The sequence below is a fragment of the Gekko japonicus genome, unplaced genomic scaffold, assembly GCF_001447785.1.
Source record: "Gekko japonicus isolate JY-2015 unplaced genomic scaffold, Gekko_japonicus_V1.1 scaffold876, whole genome shotgun sequence".
Classification (NCBI taxonomy): Eukaryota; Metazoa; Chordata; class Lepidosauria; order Squamata; family Gekkonidae; genus Gekko; species Gekko japonicus.
Window position 1 is genome coordinate 585,770 of NW_015176475.1, and position 16,646 is coordinate 602,415.

At 44.2% G+C, this 16,646-nt stretch overlaps 1 protein-coding gene across 1 annotated transcript in view; it reads left to right on the forward strand.

Annotated features, from left to right (window-relative positions):
* The window catches only part of MYH10 (myosin, heavy chain 10, non-muscle), a 153,526-nt gene that overhangs the window by 10,937 nt on the left and 125,943 nt on the right, over window positions 1-16,646 (forward strand). Inside the window, exon 3 of the mRNA XM_015427193.1 lies at window positions 6,734-6,890. Coding sequence (XP_015282679.1) covers window positions 6,734-6,890 — 157 coding nt within the window. The remainder of the gene's footprint in view (window positions 1-6,733; window positions 6,891-16,646) is intronic.

Here is a 16,646-nt window from a genome sequence, read left to right on the forward strand (position 1 = left end):
AGTGTGTGAATGGTTCATAATCCCCCAGGCAGCTTTTAAAACATGAACCTGGGACCTGCACACCATCCTCTGAAGCACTCTCGGGTACATACAGTATCTGTGGCAGTAATGGGGTGACTGCTGGCACCTTTTCCTATCATTTTTTGCCTTGTGGTATTCTGCTTGTGGTGTGATCGGTCTTTTTTGTGGTGTGGCATGATTGTGTTATTGGGTTTGCTTCTTTTGAAGGGGAAGTGATGTGTTGTGAGTGAGGACATATTTTACTTCAGAATACACCAGGTCCCATATGCAACTGACAGTTCCAACTGTCTTGCGGGGGTGGGGGGGGAGTTTGAGGTGCGGAATAAAGTGAAGTCCAATCAGCTTCCATATGCAGATGACCTTGAAACGGTGGCCCAGTCAGAGAAGAGTGGGCTGAAGCGGCCCAGCTGTAGAAGCCCCATCCCTGCGCTCAGTCTGCGCTCAGTCAGGTCCTCTCCTGTCAGAGGCCCAGAGCAGAGTAAGCCGAACATGCTGGCCGGGGCTAACGTGGGCGGGACTACACAAAGCAGCCAGCCAACCCAGCCAGAATCTTCTGACTGAAAGTTCTTGCGCCCAAACACTGCAGGTCTGCATTGGAACGTTGGACCCCACTATGGCTTTATATAAGGGGAGAGATAGGAATCTTGCTTTTTACAATTTTTTGTTAATATATTCAATAAGATCAATTCTGGTACATAAGGTATAGTACTCTTTTAACATTTTTTGTAATATTTTTTATTACCAAGACCATTTTTTAACTCTATCACATGTCCACCACATATGAAAAAAGAACCAACATTTTTTTGACATTTCCAACAGTCATTTGGTAGGCTAGGGTAAAACTTTGATAATTTATCTGGAGTGATATACCATCTATAAAACATTTTATAAATATTTTCTTTATATGAAATTGCTTTAGTAATCTTTACATTTCCCCCCCATACCTGTGACTATTGGTTCAAATCAATATTGTGGCCCACGTTTTGTGCCCATTTAACTATGGAATTTTGTTAAGAATCATCTTGTGTCTTATTTTCTAACATTAATACATACAGTTTCTTAATTTCTCATCAGTATACATCAGTCTCTTATCCATTTCTGTTCTTTTTGTATAAAAAACTCTTATCTTTGGCATATCTTGATCCTATATGTATTCTTTTCCACCAAGTTAGGTTGGATTCTTGTTTTTTAATGTTTTCTGTTGGTTTTAGTTTGTTTTTATTGTCCAACAAGTCTTCATATCTTATCAATGCGTTTTAAAAAAAATAAATTTGGATTTGTGAAGGCTTCGAGTGGTGAAACCCATTTTGGTATCTTGGTATTAAAAAGTCTTTTAATTTCTTCCCATACCTTCAATAGGAAATTCCTAATAAGGTGTTGCTTAAAGTATTTGTGAGTATCCACTCTTCCTTACCATATAAACATGCGCCAACCTAGTAAAAGTTCATGGCCTATGATTCTTTCCCCATTGAAATTCATTTTATTTGTTTTAGCCCAGTTTTCCAGCCTGACAAGATCATCCTCTCTCTCCTACTGTATTTGCTACCCTTTCCCAATTTAGTATCATCTGCAAATTTAATAAGCAGCCCCTCTATTCCGTCATCCATATCATTTATAAAGATGTTGAACAAAACAGGTCCCAGGACAGATCCCTGAGGCACTCCACTTCTCACTCCTCTCCAAGAGGATGAGGAACCATTAACAAGCACCAACTCTTCTTTTTCTTCTTGACACACATAACCACCTAGTTTGTGGCATTCATATGTGTCTGGGACACTCCCATCTGCAGTCCTGGAAGGAAAATTTAATAAAACTCCTTACGAAGAAAGGATATGCCCCTGTTGTGCAGATGGTCTTGAGTCTATAGAACATGTAATATTTGACTGCAAATCTCTTCCTTTCTCTAAGACACTTCCTCTTTCTCGTAGGCAAAGAATATGCCTTTTAAGAAGTTTTTTATCGGATAGGTGAGCAGAAGTTACTCATCGGGTGGCTAGGTTTGGATGGCTTGCCCTAAGAATTAGAAAAACTATAGTAGCTCAAAAAGAGGAGAATTAAGATTTAGTTTTATTAATTTTAATTATTATGGTTTTTATGGAGTTTTTTCCTTTTTAAAAACCTGCTTTTAAAATTCTGCTTCTATTTTAATGTCATATGTATCTTTTATGTTGCAAGATATGCCATCAGTGTATGTGCTGGCCAATGACTGTGAATAAAACTTACTATGTGTCTGGGAGCCTGGTACCCGCCCCCATAGCTGCCAGGTTTGGGCGGGGGAGACACCATTTCCAGTGTGGTTCAGTGCCACATTGGTAGGTCCAGGAGAGGTATAGGGATAGCGGACTGGGAACCTTGCTTACCTGTTAATACTTGGCTGCCCTTTGGGATCCCAGTGGAGGGTCTGCTGTGGGCCGAAATCTGGGTGAGGTCAGCTACAAAGTGTGGACTTTGCTCTCCCTGTGGTGTATTCCCCCCCAGGTGCTTGCCCAGCTGTGCTAGGTGCCCTGTCTGTGTTGTGCCCACCACCAGGGTGCATGTGCCCTCGCTCTAAGTCCGCATGGCAGGGAGTTGTCAGACTGCATTCGATGGCTCGCACGCTACCTCTGAAATTCTGGGGCGATCTCCTAGAATCATTTGTAGGACAGGGAACCAGGATTGGGTCCTGAGGAGGAGTGCGGCTGGAGGGGGGGGAGTATGCTGATTGGATGCTCACTTAGTTGGTATCCTGAACTGCTTGGAGTCCCGTGGGTGTGGCCACAGATATGTGGGGGGGGGGATGAATCTAGTTACCAAGGCTGTCAATGGGTGAAGATACCATTTTTGCCATTGCTCCTTTGTGCCTATTCAGTGGGGTGTTCCCACACTGAAAGCTACCTAACTTCCACAACGTCCTCATATACGCCAGTGGTGGGGTTTGCGGAGTTTCTCCTCCAGTGTGTGGCTGCTACGCTCCTGCATCTGTGGGACTCAATGGTGCTAATGCCGTGTGCCAGCATCAACTGCCCTTACACCAGCATAGCTCCAAGTTATGCTGGTGTAAGGGTCAGTCATGTCCCTATTCTGATCCGGCCCCTCCCCTTAGGATTGCTCTGCAAATCAGCTCATATAGGGCACTGGTGTGGGTGCAAGTGATTACTCCTTTTATTAAATTAATTCAATTAAATTTTTGAGAACAATTTTTAAAGTACCTTGATTTGTTCCTTTAGTGGCCCTTAGATTAGATGTCAGTTATAATTTAGCCTGGTTACCAACCTTTAGATATAGAACCCAATTATTATTTATTGAGGATCAGAACAATTTTCTTTATCGTTTATTGATGGATTCATATATCCAATCCTGGTTTAATCCAGTAGACAAGAAATTAGCCATTGTGGGGCTCTCAATTCCCTGTTTAAAATTGTTGGGACCAACTGGAGTAATTTTAGCAATTAACACTCATGTAAAGGATATCAAGTTTCAAGAAAGGCTGTCCAAAGCTCATGGGGTGTATTTTCCCCTTCTCTTTTATTTAGTCCCGATGTTTCCTCATCAGCATGCATGCTACTTATTAATATTCACTGTTCCGTAGTATCACCATTTGTTTACTTTGGCAAGATTTAATGTGCTTCCTTCAGCACTGTTGTTTGGAAGTTATCAACATATTTCCTTCAATCATAGTTTTTGCCTCTGTTCTGATAAGCTGGTTGCGTTGTTGGGGCCATGTTACATTGTAGATTTTACAGCCAAACACATATAGATTTTTTGGAACTGGTGTTGGGTGATAATAAATTGTCCTCAGATCAGAGGAACCCAAAAATTCTATTGACGGGAATCAACCAAAGGATTATGGTTTCTGTTGCCAAGTTTTTGTTTTCTGTTAAGCTGAATTAACATCCCATGTGTAAATGTTATGTTTTTTTAAAATTTAATTTGTGGTTATGGATCTGGGTGAATATTGTAATTAGGATTTTTAGGGTTATCAATCATTGATTGTTTTGTGTTTGCATGACTTGCAGACAACAATAAAGACCACTATACAGTATACTACTTGCCTAAAGTTTCTTGGCTCTACCAGAAAAGAAGGCTATTTTATAGCATAGCTTTAGGGTTAATTTAATTTCAATGGTTCTTGCATAGCATACCAAATCCCAGCCTGCTGAGGACTTGTAGCATGTTAATTTGTTCTAGATATATTTCATATTTGTTGCATATATATTCTTTATTTTGTGCTCAACTTAACATTCTTAGAGCTGAGAAATTACTTTTTAAGGTATCTGAATGATAGTTATGGCTTTTAATATGAACACACTTCAGACATTTGCAGACAATATAAATCTTTAAGATTGTCAGGCTAGATTAGAACATCATGGCATGGGAAATACATTGCAGCACTAAAAACAGTGACCCTGTCAGTTGTTGTTGTTGTTGTTCAGTCGCACAGTCGAGTCCGACTCTTCACGACCCCATGGACCAGCTCCCGCCAGGCCCTCCGGTCTTCCGCCGTCCTCTGAAGTTTGCTCAATTTCATGTTCGTTGCATCGATGACACTGTCTAACCATCTCATCCTTTGCCGTCCCCGTCTTCTTTGACCTTCAATCTTTCCCAGCATCAGGGTCTTCTCCAGTGAGTGCTCCCTTCTCATTTGGTGGCCAAAGTATTTGAGCTTCAGTTTCATTATCTGGCCTTCCAGGGAACAGTCAGGGTAGATTTCTTTTAGGATTGACTGATTTGATCTTCTTGCAGTCCAAGGGACTCTCAAGAGTCTTCTCCAGCACCATAGTTCAAAAGAATCTATTCTTCGGCGCTCGGCCTTCCTTATAGTCCAACTCTCGCAGCCATACATGACTACTGGGAATACCATTGCTTTGACCATGCGGACTTTTGTTGACAGGGTGATTTCTCTATTTTTTATCATGCTGTTTAGGTTCGCCATCGCTTTCCTCCCAAGGAGCAGGCGTCTTTTAATTTCATGGCTGCTGTCACAGTCTGCGGTGATCTGGGATCCCAGGAACGTGAAGTCTGTCACTACTTCCGTGACTTCCCCTTCTATTTGCCAAGCAGTGATGGGGCCGGATGCCATGATCTTAGTTTTTTTTGATGTTGAGCTTGTTGAGACCCTATCAGGATCCTGGTTAAATCAGTTCTTAACACCAGTCAGTTTGAAGAAAGCTAACTTTATTGAGACAGTTGATAGATACCATCCTGGGCACATCTATTGTTAGGACTGAAGTTGAACGCGCGAAGGCTGTAGATATAGTGTGTTCAAGTAAAGGCACCCAATCATTTGCCCACCAGAAACAATGGTCAACTACCCCCCCACTAAGCACTTATCCCTCTACAGAAGGCAAAACAACAGGTCTCTGCATTAGACAAAAAATCACCACTGCTTCTTGAGTCAAATTCTTCCTTTAAAATCAACAATAAATCCTCAAGTTTTAGATCATCCCTGTGCCTTAGAGTCATAGCTAGATTTTTGTAACTTTGTGGTAGACCTCTGAGAATAGCAGTTATCATGTCAATTTCATCAGGAGTCTTCCCTAACTCCTTAAGCTTAGCCGGAATTTCAACTTTTTTTTTTTTGTCTAATGAAATGTCTGTACTGAGTTTTGAAAACATGGGCACAGATTTTAAAAGGAAAATTGAGTGTTTCATATGTGAAGAAAACCATAATACAATATGAAAGAGCTGGATAGATACAATGGTTGTTGTAGGTCCTCACTTGAGTGTAGGTGCTCTGGTGAGAGTGCCTACACCAACCATTTGAATGTATGAAGAAATCATAACAAAGATTGTATGTTATCGGTGTCCTCCAATGCCGGGAGAAGTCCATTTTGTGATAAGAGCCTTGAAGACTCCTTTTGAGTATTAGAAAGTCACAGATTAATTTCCATGAAATGAGAGAAGACCTTGTTGGAGAAGGAAAATAGAACAGACCACAAGAAACTTAGTGGACTGTTTTGAGGGACTGTTGTCTGACTTCAGAGGAAGCTTTGTAATTGGAGATGTGTTTAGAATGTTTTCTTGTTAATCACTTTAGCTTATGAATTGATGAAATTTATATATAACAGATGCACATAGAACAAAATGGATAATAAAAAAGAACATTTAAGGTTTCATAATAAATATATTTTATTAAAAGGAATATTGAATATAGTTAATTACTAGGGAGCTAAACACAGCATTTCTCATTGAACTTAGAAAACAGATTTATGCAGGCAAGTATCTTGAGCCTAGTTGTGTATATTCAAGGTAGTCTCATTTCTGTCTCCCATTGGCAGTGTTAAAGCACTCCATGTCTTCCTTTTCTGCAAATGAAACTTTTGTAGCCCATTTGAAATTGCAGTTTGCCACAGGCTATGTACTGCTTTGACTCTTTCCTTTGCTTCTATGGTCAGTAATTGCCATAAAGTTATTTTGTCATTGACCACAGTAAATATTTTTATTTTTTATTTATTTATTTGTTAGATTTATACCCCGCCCTCCCCAGCAGGGGCTTTATGTCAAGTTCCTTTCACCTATCATTTCCTATAATTTTTCTTTATCTCTGGATTTGAAGTTGCAGATTAGGCTTCAGTACTGGTTGGGAACTGGATTTTACTCAGGGATCCCTAAATGCTAGCTCCAATTTGACACATACTTTATGGTCCTATCAAGAGCCCTCTTAATTTCCTGTGGGCCAGTGAATGCAAGATGGTAATAGTTAATAAGCCTTTTTTCTCCTCCTCTCTTATAGACATACTCCGGACTGTTCTGTGTAGTCATAAATCCCTACAAGAACCTCCCCATTTACTCTGAGAACATCATTGAGATGTACAGGGGAAAGAAACGGCATGAGATGCCTCCACACATTTATGCAATATCTGAATCGGCATATAGATGCATGTTGCAAGGTAAGAAGCTTATTTAAGATTTTTATATATCTGTGTTCTCTGCTGGCTATATTTCAGAGTTTGTAGTAAATATATCAGGAATAGGATGCAAATCTGTTGGACAATGTTCAAATTAACTGCTGTTTGTTAACACATTGTGCTCCCATCCTTAGGGGATTTGTCTCCTGCCTGGCAATCTGGAAATCAAGTACCAAATAACTTACCACCCTGGGGAATTAGATTAGGTAGCCAGTGACAGGGTGGATAGCTAACCATAAGGATGGAGTTTTATCTTAAACATGTGTGTCTCCCACTTCGTGGTGTGAGGTGTCTACTGATTGAGTGAGGAGTATAACCTTGCATGTAGAATAGCAGTGCGGCCCTCGGTTTGGGGAGTGGCATGTCTTGTCCTAAAGGATTACTTGAAGTGCAACTTCTCACTCAGCTGGCAGGCATCAGTTACATTCAAGGAATAAGAGATTAGGTTAACTTTCCATTACGTGGCAGGATGAGCAAATATTTGGCCTTGTGAGAGTAGGGGTACGGAGTGGTTTGTGATTTGAAGATTCCATTTGGTTTGGCCAGTGCTGGAGCTATTTGCTGCATTGTTATCCTCAAGACGAAGTTGCCTTTGCAGCATTTTCTGTGGTGCGGGTGGGGCTAGAAAGTGTAGTGGTCCATGGGCGGCTGGATGGTTATATCTTGTCTTAAGTGATACTCTCTTGTTTCTGTGGCAGTATAAAGGGGAAATGAATATGTTTTGATTTGAAAGTTTTTAGGTCTCTCTATCTCATACCCAAGAAAAGGGGGTCTTCTTATTGAATATCCTGCAACCTAGTGTTTAGCATAGTATGCACTGGGTTGAATATTTGACACTGGCGTCATAAGATGCTGTGAGATCTAACCTCCCCGCCATCTGAGCTCTGAAGAGGTGATTCTGGAGGTTGGAGAACCTGTCTGGAGATACAGCCACACAACATACAGCTGGACTAGTAGAGGAAAGCCTGTGAAATCACCCCTTTGTATCTCTTACAGCAGTAGCCGGGATCACTGATGCCAGAAGTTGTGCTGATAAAAGTGGCAAATGGGTTGTGATCAACACTGCTTCTCAGTGTAATCTGTTTTATGGTATTTTATCTACACAGAACCCTCATCCTCTGGCATCACTTTTCAGGGACTCTCAAATGACTGCTGGGGAAAGAAGACGTTTGAAAAGCTCTGCTTTCACCAGTGCCTTCCACTGGTGGTGCTTAAATCCAACCCCTTATTTCTCATATCACACAGTCTTAGAAATGGTGTAGGAAGGAAATGAAACCACCTTTTCCACATTTCATGTATTTTTCCCTCTTGCCCCTGAAGTTATCACATTTTAGAAAACCCTGTTTAATTGGACAGAATTTGAGATCATGAAGAGAAAGGAGAAACTAGGGCACCAAAGAAAATCTTTGAAATTAGAGGATTAAGAACTGGTATACTGAACCTGAAAGTAAATACATGGAAGGAAGGTGTAATAGTGATTTCACCATTGTCCTGGAGACCCTGCACCGAGAGTAAAACAGTTGGCTTTAACATATAGGGTTTAAGAAACGCAACCAAATTTAGTTTTCACTAGTCTTGTGTATGGGAGTTTTTTTGTTTCTTTAATTTTTGTTATTAGATCGAAAAGGGGCTGTTATCAGGTTGTTTGTTTGTTGCTTTTATTGTTTTGTTTTCATAATCTTATTTCATTATTGTTCCCCCTTGGAAGGATGAGGAGACTAGGGGTGTGCGGGGGGGGGGATCGGTATTTTTTTGGATTCGGATGTATTGAACCTGAATGTTTTCGGGAAATTAAACAAACCCCGAATACCTATACCATTATAGTATAGATATCTGAAAATTTTCGGAATTCCCCCAAAATTAGGGTCCATTATATTTAATGTGGCCATTGAACTCAATGGCAAAAATCTTCTGAAAGGTTTGCAGGGGGCTGAGGGGGAGGGGGTTTGAGGTAGAGGCTCCACATTTGGACTGCAGTTGCTGGAGCCTCTCCCCAAAAGATCCCCAAAGTTTTGAAAAGATTGGACCAGGGGGTCCAATTCCAGGGGCATCCAAAGAGGGTACCCCCAATTCTCCATTGTTTCCTATGGGAAAAAGGCAGGCAGCAGACAGTTTCTCTCCAAGAATCTCTCCAAGAAAGTAAGTGAGGTGTGGTGGTGGTGTGAGGGGGCATGTTTGCCAGGCCAGCAGCAGAACCTGTGCAGTGTGCCCCCCAGAACCAGTGCCACTTTGCCAGTCAGTGCCCAAACCCAACTGGACTCAGTTCAAACCAGAGAATCTCTGCAGCATAAACTGAGGGAGCATGTTTGCCAGCCAGGCCAACAGCAGAATCTGCGCAGTGTGGACCCCAGAAGAACCTGTGCCACTGTGCCAGTCAGTCCGCAAACCCAACAGAACTCAGGTCAAAGAGGAGAATCTCTGCAGCATAAACTGAGGGAGCATGTTTGTCGGCCAGGCCACAGCAGCAGGACCTGTGGACCCCAGAACCTGTGCCACTGTGCCAGTCAGTGCCCAAACCCAACAGGACTCAGGTCCAACCAGAGGACCTCTACAGCATAAACTGAGGGGGGCAGGACCTGTATAAGATAGTAATCACTAGGGGTGTGCGATTCGACCCGACAAAGAGACATTCATGTCAGATCCGGCCCTCAAAGCAAATGAGTTTGACATCTCTGCGGCTAGAATCATAGAACCATAGAGCTGGAAAGGATCTCCAGGGCCATCTAGTCCAACCCCCTGCACAATGCAGGAAATTCACAAATACTTCCCCCTCCACACCCCCAGTGACTCCTGCTCCATGCCCAGAAGATGACTAGCCTGATTTTGAAATCCAGAGGTACCCACAGGCTCAAAAAGATTTGGGACTCCTTTTCTAAACAATGATTTGCCCAAACCATGGCTTGATGTGAACGCGGCCCACTTCATCAGATGCACAGCTAGCACAGACGGTGACGCTTCGTGCATCTGGCCAAGCAAGCAGCCTCTGTTTCATGTCAGGTTACCTCAAAATATATTTGTTTGTCTTTGATGTGTCCCAAGACTCTTTTTTGTTAACCTATGTGAATTGGTCCTCACCACAACAAGAAGCCCTGCCCATTAATGCCTCAGAAAGTGAGAAGGAGGGGGTAGTGTCTATCTATCTACTGATCCTGCTCTCTCGCAGCAGTACACCAGCCATCACTGCCTGCCTCAGGGGAAGAGGCTTAGCCTAGGTGTGGCAGCTGCCATTCATCACAGGCTCTCCCTCCCTTTCCCACCTCATACACACAACATATATTTACATTTATTATTTATGGTGCTCCTGTGGGTTCTGCTGGTTTCTGGCTGCTTGGCATCTACCCTATTCTACCTTGTTCAAATGGAGAACAATTTTTGTGATGGTGTTTCAATTTCAGCATGCAATTTTGTTTTGGGGTGGCTAGCAGTGTAACTTAGGTGCATACACGCACCACCCTCAACATCACGCTGGCTACCAGGGTTCTGTGGAGGTATTTCTGCTGCAGGTGGGACGGATGGAAGTGGGGAGATTGGTGGGGCATTTCTGTGTCAATCAAAATGGTAATGGCCTTGGCTGCTACTTCTCCCTGGCCTCTCTAGTTTTACTCATGGGAAGAACATTGTAACCCAACTTCCCAGCACAGACCGAGAGGGGATTGCAGGCACAAGTATGCATGCTCACTTCAATCACCCTCAAAGTCTAGGGCCGGGAAACCGAACAGTAGCAGGTTGACCTTCAGGAAGACCAACTGCTCAACTGTCCAGGGGAGCAGGCGTGAGCGATGCGAGCAGACAGTGTCGCCTGCATGGGAAAAAATGGGCTCACTCTGCACGCTTGTTTGAGAGCATGAGAGGAGCTTCTGGGCTATGGCAGAGAGGTCCGGCCAGACTGCCTCTTTCATGGTCCAGTAGCTCAGTGGATATGTTGCCTGCGACTCGTAGGGCTCCACAAGGTACTCCCTCACCATCACAGCCGCTTTGTCCTCTCTTGTGCACCTGCTGCTCCCAGGAGAAGGGCCAAGGATCCGCCCGATGACTGCCATCTCAACACTCGTCGCGGCGGGACCCGTGGGGGGGGGGGGGTGCCTAGCAGGGGAGGGGGGGGATGAACAGCAGTGGAGCTGCTGGCACCCCTCTCTCCCTCAGCTTGTGGCAATGTGGCCCTCTTGGCCCGCATGCACCCAACTCGCTGGGAGAGCTTGTCTTGCCATTGAGTGAACTCGTTGGCCCGCTCAGCGATCCTGCCCTTGAAGCGCGGGTCACACATGGTCGCCATCATGTAGACCTTCTGCCGGAGGATAGACTGAAAGCGCCTCTTGAGTCTGCTTTGCAGCCTTCTCACCGCTGGAGCCATGTCTGCACATTGTGCAGCTGGCTCCAGAAACGAGGCTGAGTCCTCACGAGCTGTGTGGACCATGGGGATGACCAGAGCCAGACTTTCTGTGTCAGACGAAAGCATTTCTGTGTAGCTCCTAAAGGGCTTAAGAACTATCACAGTCTGTGAGATGGTAAACCAGTCCTCCCAATTGAGCTGGCTCTCTTCCTGAATGACCGCACTCTCAGAGATCAGGGCAGTCAGGGCACTCTCCTGCTCCACCAAGTATTCAAGCATGACACAGGTGGAGTTCCAGCAAGTGGGGACGTTGCCAAGCAGGTAGTGTTCTGGTACACCTGTCAGCGCCTGCTTCTTGCGTAGCAGATAGAGGTCCTTCATACTGCGAGAGAAGTGACTCACAATGTGCTGGCATTTCTGGAGGAGATGCCGGAACTCACGAGTTTCAGCATCCAGATTGGGATTCTCCGCAGAACCCAACCCCAGAGCACAAGGTGGAGAAGGTGGGCCACACAGTAAATGTGCATCAGGCCCAGTTGCCCTGCCGCTGCCCTGCTGCTGCCCTAATGTTTTGGCTACCATTGGTCATCATGAAGCCTCTGGTGACGTCCCTACCTACCCACCCCACTGACTGTCTCTCGATAGTGGCCTTGATGTTGTCCGCCGTGTGCGACCCGTCGAGTTTCTCGATGTGAAGCAGAGCCTGGCAGTAGCCGGCCCGGCGGCCCTGACCCTGCCTGACACTGGTTTCCCCTCCCCCACCCAAAGTGTCGCTTGGTTTCCACCAGTGCGCAGTCAACGAAAGGTATGAATTGTGTGCCTGACAGGAGGTCCAGATGTCAGACATGAAGTGCACATATCTCCCACGAGTGCGGGACAAGTGTGCCTTCACATGGTCCCTGGCAGCCCTGTACAATGAAGGCATCACAGTCCTGCTCAGTGTGGTGCAAGCAGGAGGCGTGTACCAGGGATAGGCATCCTGGAGCAGCCTGCGTAAACCAATGTCTTCGATCGTGGAGAAGGGGTGCCCATCTAGAGCAAGCATCTCAGCAATGAGGCGAGTGACCCTCTTGCTAGCCTGCTGCTTCCCCCCCCCCCGCGAACTCTAATCCAAACATCTCTGTCAGAGATGCTTGGTGTGCTTGTCCCGTCCCTACCATGGAACACACAGAGAAAGCGCTGGAGGTGGTTGCAGGACAACTCACCTCCTGGCTGGCTGGCAGTGGCCGCTTGGGCACCCCAGCAGCAGCCTGTCTCTCCCCCTGAAGAAGCACTGGCTGGTGGTGCTTCTTCAGATGGTTCCGCAGCCCGGAGGTCGAGAGCTGGTTGATGTCCTTCCCTTGATTTACCCGGGCCCTACACAGCTGGCATCGTGCAAAGCGAGGATTCTCTGTCACCCGGAAGTGGATTCAGACTTTAGAGGTGAAGGGGCACCCACGCTGACCAGTAGCCATGGGCATCCCCAGAGCTGCCTCCTGTGAGGAGCTCAAGCCAGACACATCGTGCCTTTGGGGGGCAGGAAGAGATGGCTGAGCAGGGGGAAGGGGTTGAGATGGCCAGTGCTTGGGGTCACCACCTCCATCTCTTCCTCTTCCTCCTCTCCCAGCCTCTCCTCATATCCCTCAAGGGGCCTGCTGGAGCCTAGAGACACTGGAGGAGTTGGCTGGCCAGTCAGCTCCTCCTTGAGTTCCTCTAGAACTCTTGTAGTCCTTGAAGTAAGCCCTGAAAACAGAGTGTCCCCAAAGCTCAATCCCAGAGACAGCTCTTGCTGCCCCTCCTCCTGTTGCTGAGCCTCAGCAGCAATGGCTTGAGGGACTGCCTAAGCAGCAGACTCCTGCCCAGTGACAGCATCTGCAGGCACCTCTGCTGGGGCCACCCCAGGAGCATCCTTCTCAACCAGGAAGAGAACCAGGCGTGGCTTCTTCACGGCACCACTCTGGCCAGAGGTTGAAGTGGTGCCAGGATGCCCTATTGTGGTCCAGCACTGAGGTGTGTGTGGGGAACCGTGGCTTTCCCCCTCCCCCTCCGCCTCCCCTCCCCTCCACCCATCTAGTCTTTTGCTTAGCCTAGCCCCCAGGGCCCCTCTGCATTCCCTTCCTGTCGCTCATGTTGCCCCTGGCCAAACTTAGCCTAACTTGTGGGGAGGGTGTTAGGCACCTAACTTACCTGCAGTATCACCTGACCCTAAAACAGCCTCACACCTTTTTATAAACCCTCCCACCCAAAAACTAGGTTTTTGTTTCTTTCAGTAGAGCCTAACCTAGCCTTGCTTCAGTTTGGGTTTTCTCTCTCTCCTTTTTTTGGAACTAGTGAATTCCTACACTGACTATGGTTTAAACACTATCCTTGAGATGTGGCTTGGAAACTGTTATGTCTTATCTGTATAACATCTGATGTAAAGCTTAAGATCAGGACAAGGATTGTAAGCTGGAACAATCCTATTGGCTGTTGTATATAAGTACCCAATCAGAAGGCAGAGAAATGTTCAGGAGGGAATGAATCTGATTGGTTGTTATCTTTGCAATATCATTGGTCCTTAACTGTTCTGGGGCGTGGCTACACCAGCCTGGGATAGTTTAAAAGGGAGTTTTTGCTCCACTGTTTGTGTGTGTGTTCACTGATTGTTCCTGTTACTTCAATAAAGCTGATTCACTGTTTACTTACGAGATGGCGTTGAGTTCCATACTTAACAATTGGCAACGAGGATGGGATGCTAAAAGCGGGTAGGCAGTCCCGCTGAACCGACGTTAGGACGGAGAATGAAGACACACACCCGGTCAAGCCAGCCGAGGCACCATTCGCCGTTGTGGTCGCCCCAACAGCTGCAATGGCCGTCAACCCAGCGTTTGAGGTGTTCAAACCGGGAACGGAGGATTTGGGACTCTTACCTATCCAGTTTCAAGTTCCATCTACAGGTGAATCAAATCGTGGATGAGGTGAGGAAAAAGACGACGTTTCTCAGTTCCTGTGGCAAGGTTGTGTTCGATGTCGCCCGATCCCTGGTTGCCCCAACTGACATCGGCGACCTGGAAAGACATCACCGACCGGCTGAAAGCTCATTTTTCACCTCAGCCGTCCCAAATTGCTTGCCGGCACGCATTCTACAAGCGGAGCCAGGGTCCAACCGAGTCCATCGCTGAGGACGTCACCACCCTGTGGAAGGCTGCCCAGCCCTGCAACTTCACCGACCTGGAAGAAGCTCTCCTCGACTGGCTCGTGTGTGGCTTATGTGACGAGAGGTTAATAGCCACCTATATGAAATTTTGTTTGTTTGTAATAGCTTACTTAATTTCGAGTAGGACTGTCTCTTTTCCCTAACTCTCCAGGGGATATCTTTTAATATTTTTATTTCTTTTTCTTGTATCTTTACTTTAGGTATTATAATCGCTAATAGAAATAGCTCATTAATTGAAGATAATTATATGACACTATTAAAAGAGATTAAAAGAGATATGAAGATTTGGAATGATTTGAACGTATCATTTATGGGAAAGATAGCTACACTAAAAATGAATGTTCTTCCTAGAAATCTTTTCTTATTACAGAATCTACCAATTTTGAGAAACCAAAAGATCTTTAAAGACTTAGATAAAATCTGCAAACAATTTGTATGGCAAAAAAAGAAACCAAAAATCCAATGGAAACTACTACAGGATAAAAAAGAAAGAGGGGGGATGGGGATACCAAATTGGCAACTTTATTATAAAGCCACATCGATGACATGGATTAAAGATTGGCTCCTACTAGAAAATAGAAGACTTTTAAATCTGGAAGGTCATAATCTCGTAGTGGGATGGCATGCGTACGTATGGTATAATAAAGACACAATACTTAAAAGCTTTCATCAACATACCATACGGGGTGCCCTAGTTAAAGTATGAAAAGAAGTAAAATAGAAATTTTATAATAAAATACCTAAATGGATCTCACCAATGGAAGCTTTTATAAAACCAGTGTTACTAACAAAAGATAAAATAGAAAAATTTGAAACAGTACTAGATAAAAATAATAGGCTGAAAACTCAGGAAGAACTACGTTTATAAAATATTGAACTGACTTGGTGGGAAAATGTACAGTTAATAACTAGGTATAACAAGGATAAAAAAATTGGCTTCCAAGATACAAAATTGGACTTAGAAAAAATTTGGCTATCGTCAAGCGATAAGATGATTCAGAAATTATATAGTTTTCTCCTTCAAGAGTATTTATTAGATGAAGCAGTTAAAGTACCAATGATATCCTGGATGCAAGACTTTCGTTATAACATTAACATAGATGAATGGTCCAAAATATGGAAAGTTATAAGATATACAAGAGCAATACCATACAAAGAAAACATATACAAGATGTTTTATAGGTGGCACTGGTCACCAGATAAAATAGCTAAGTGTTATAAAAACTCATCGAAAAACTGTTGGAAATGTAAACATGGTGTGGGAACACTATATCACATGTGGTGGAGATGTAGTGTAACACAAAATTATTGGCATAAAATTTTAGATATAGATTTACCTTTGTGTCCTGAAATCTGTTTGTTAAATATTTTACCAGATAATTGTAATAAAATAGATCAATATGTAATAACATATATGCTAACATCTGCTCGTATTTTATTTGCCAAATATTGGAAACGAGAAAATACTTTCAAGAGAAGAATGGATACATAGAATGTTGGATATAGCTGGGATGGACAATTTAACACTGTTTATACAAGGGAAAGATGAGGATGTGTTCATTAAAAGGTGGCATAGATTTTATATATTGATAGAAAATAATTATCACAAATAGACTCATGATAACCTGAATACATTAATGTATGCGATGCATCTGTTATGTATGATGTAAAAATTATAAATAAAATTTATTAAAAAAGAAAGAAAGAAAAAGAGATTATTTTGGAGTTGTGGGACTTGTGTGCACAGCCATGCAGATGGGAAGGAGACTGGTGAGGAAGGCCGAAGGGGATTCAGTCTCCTTTCCTTTCTTCTGCAATTGCAGCTTTGCTGATGGAAGAGACAGAAGGGGTGATTTGACTGCATTCCTCAATCTGTGCCATTGTTTGTTTACATGAGTTCCATGGCTCTAGGAATAATCTTTCCAGGAGCTGAAAAGGACTACTGGAGGCAGAAGAACAAAGGGAAAACCTACATGCCTTCCTCCATCAGTTTAATGCAGGGCTGTTGAACTCATTTGTGATAAGGGACTTTGTCAGGCTGGGCCATTTTTTTCATAAAATGTAATACCAGGTAGCAGAGATAAAAGGACAGAGACAAACACAATTAAAGATGCAGTGCAGCACTGAGCTGCTGTCCATTAACTGCTTGGAGTGGGAAGCAAACCTTTCCCCCCGCCTGCTCTCATGGTCAATACTCTGCACCTAGGACCCAGGGGAAAACATGAAATGGCTG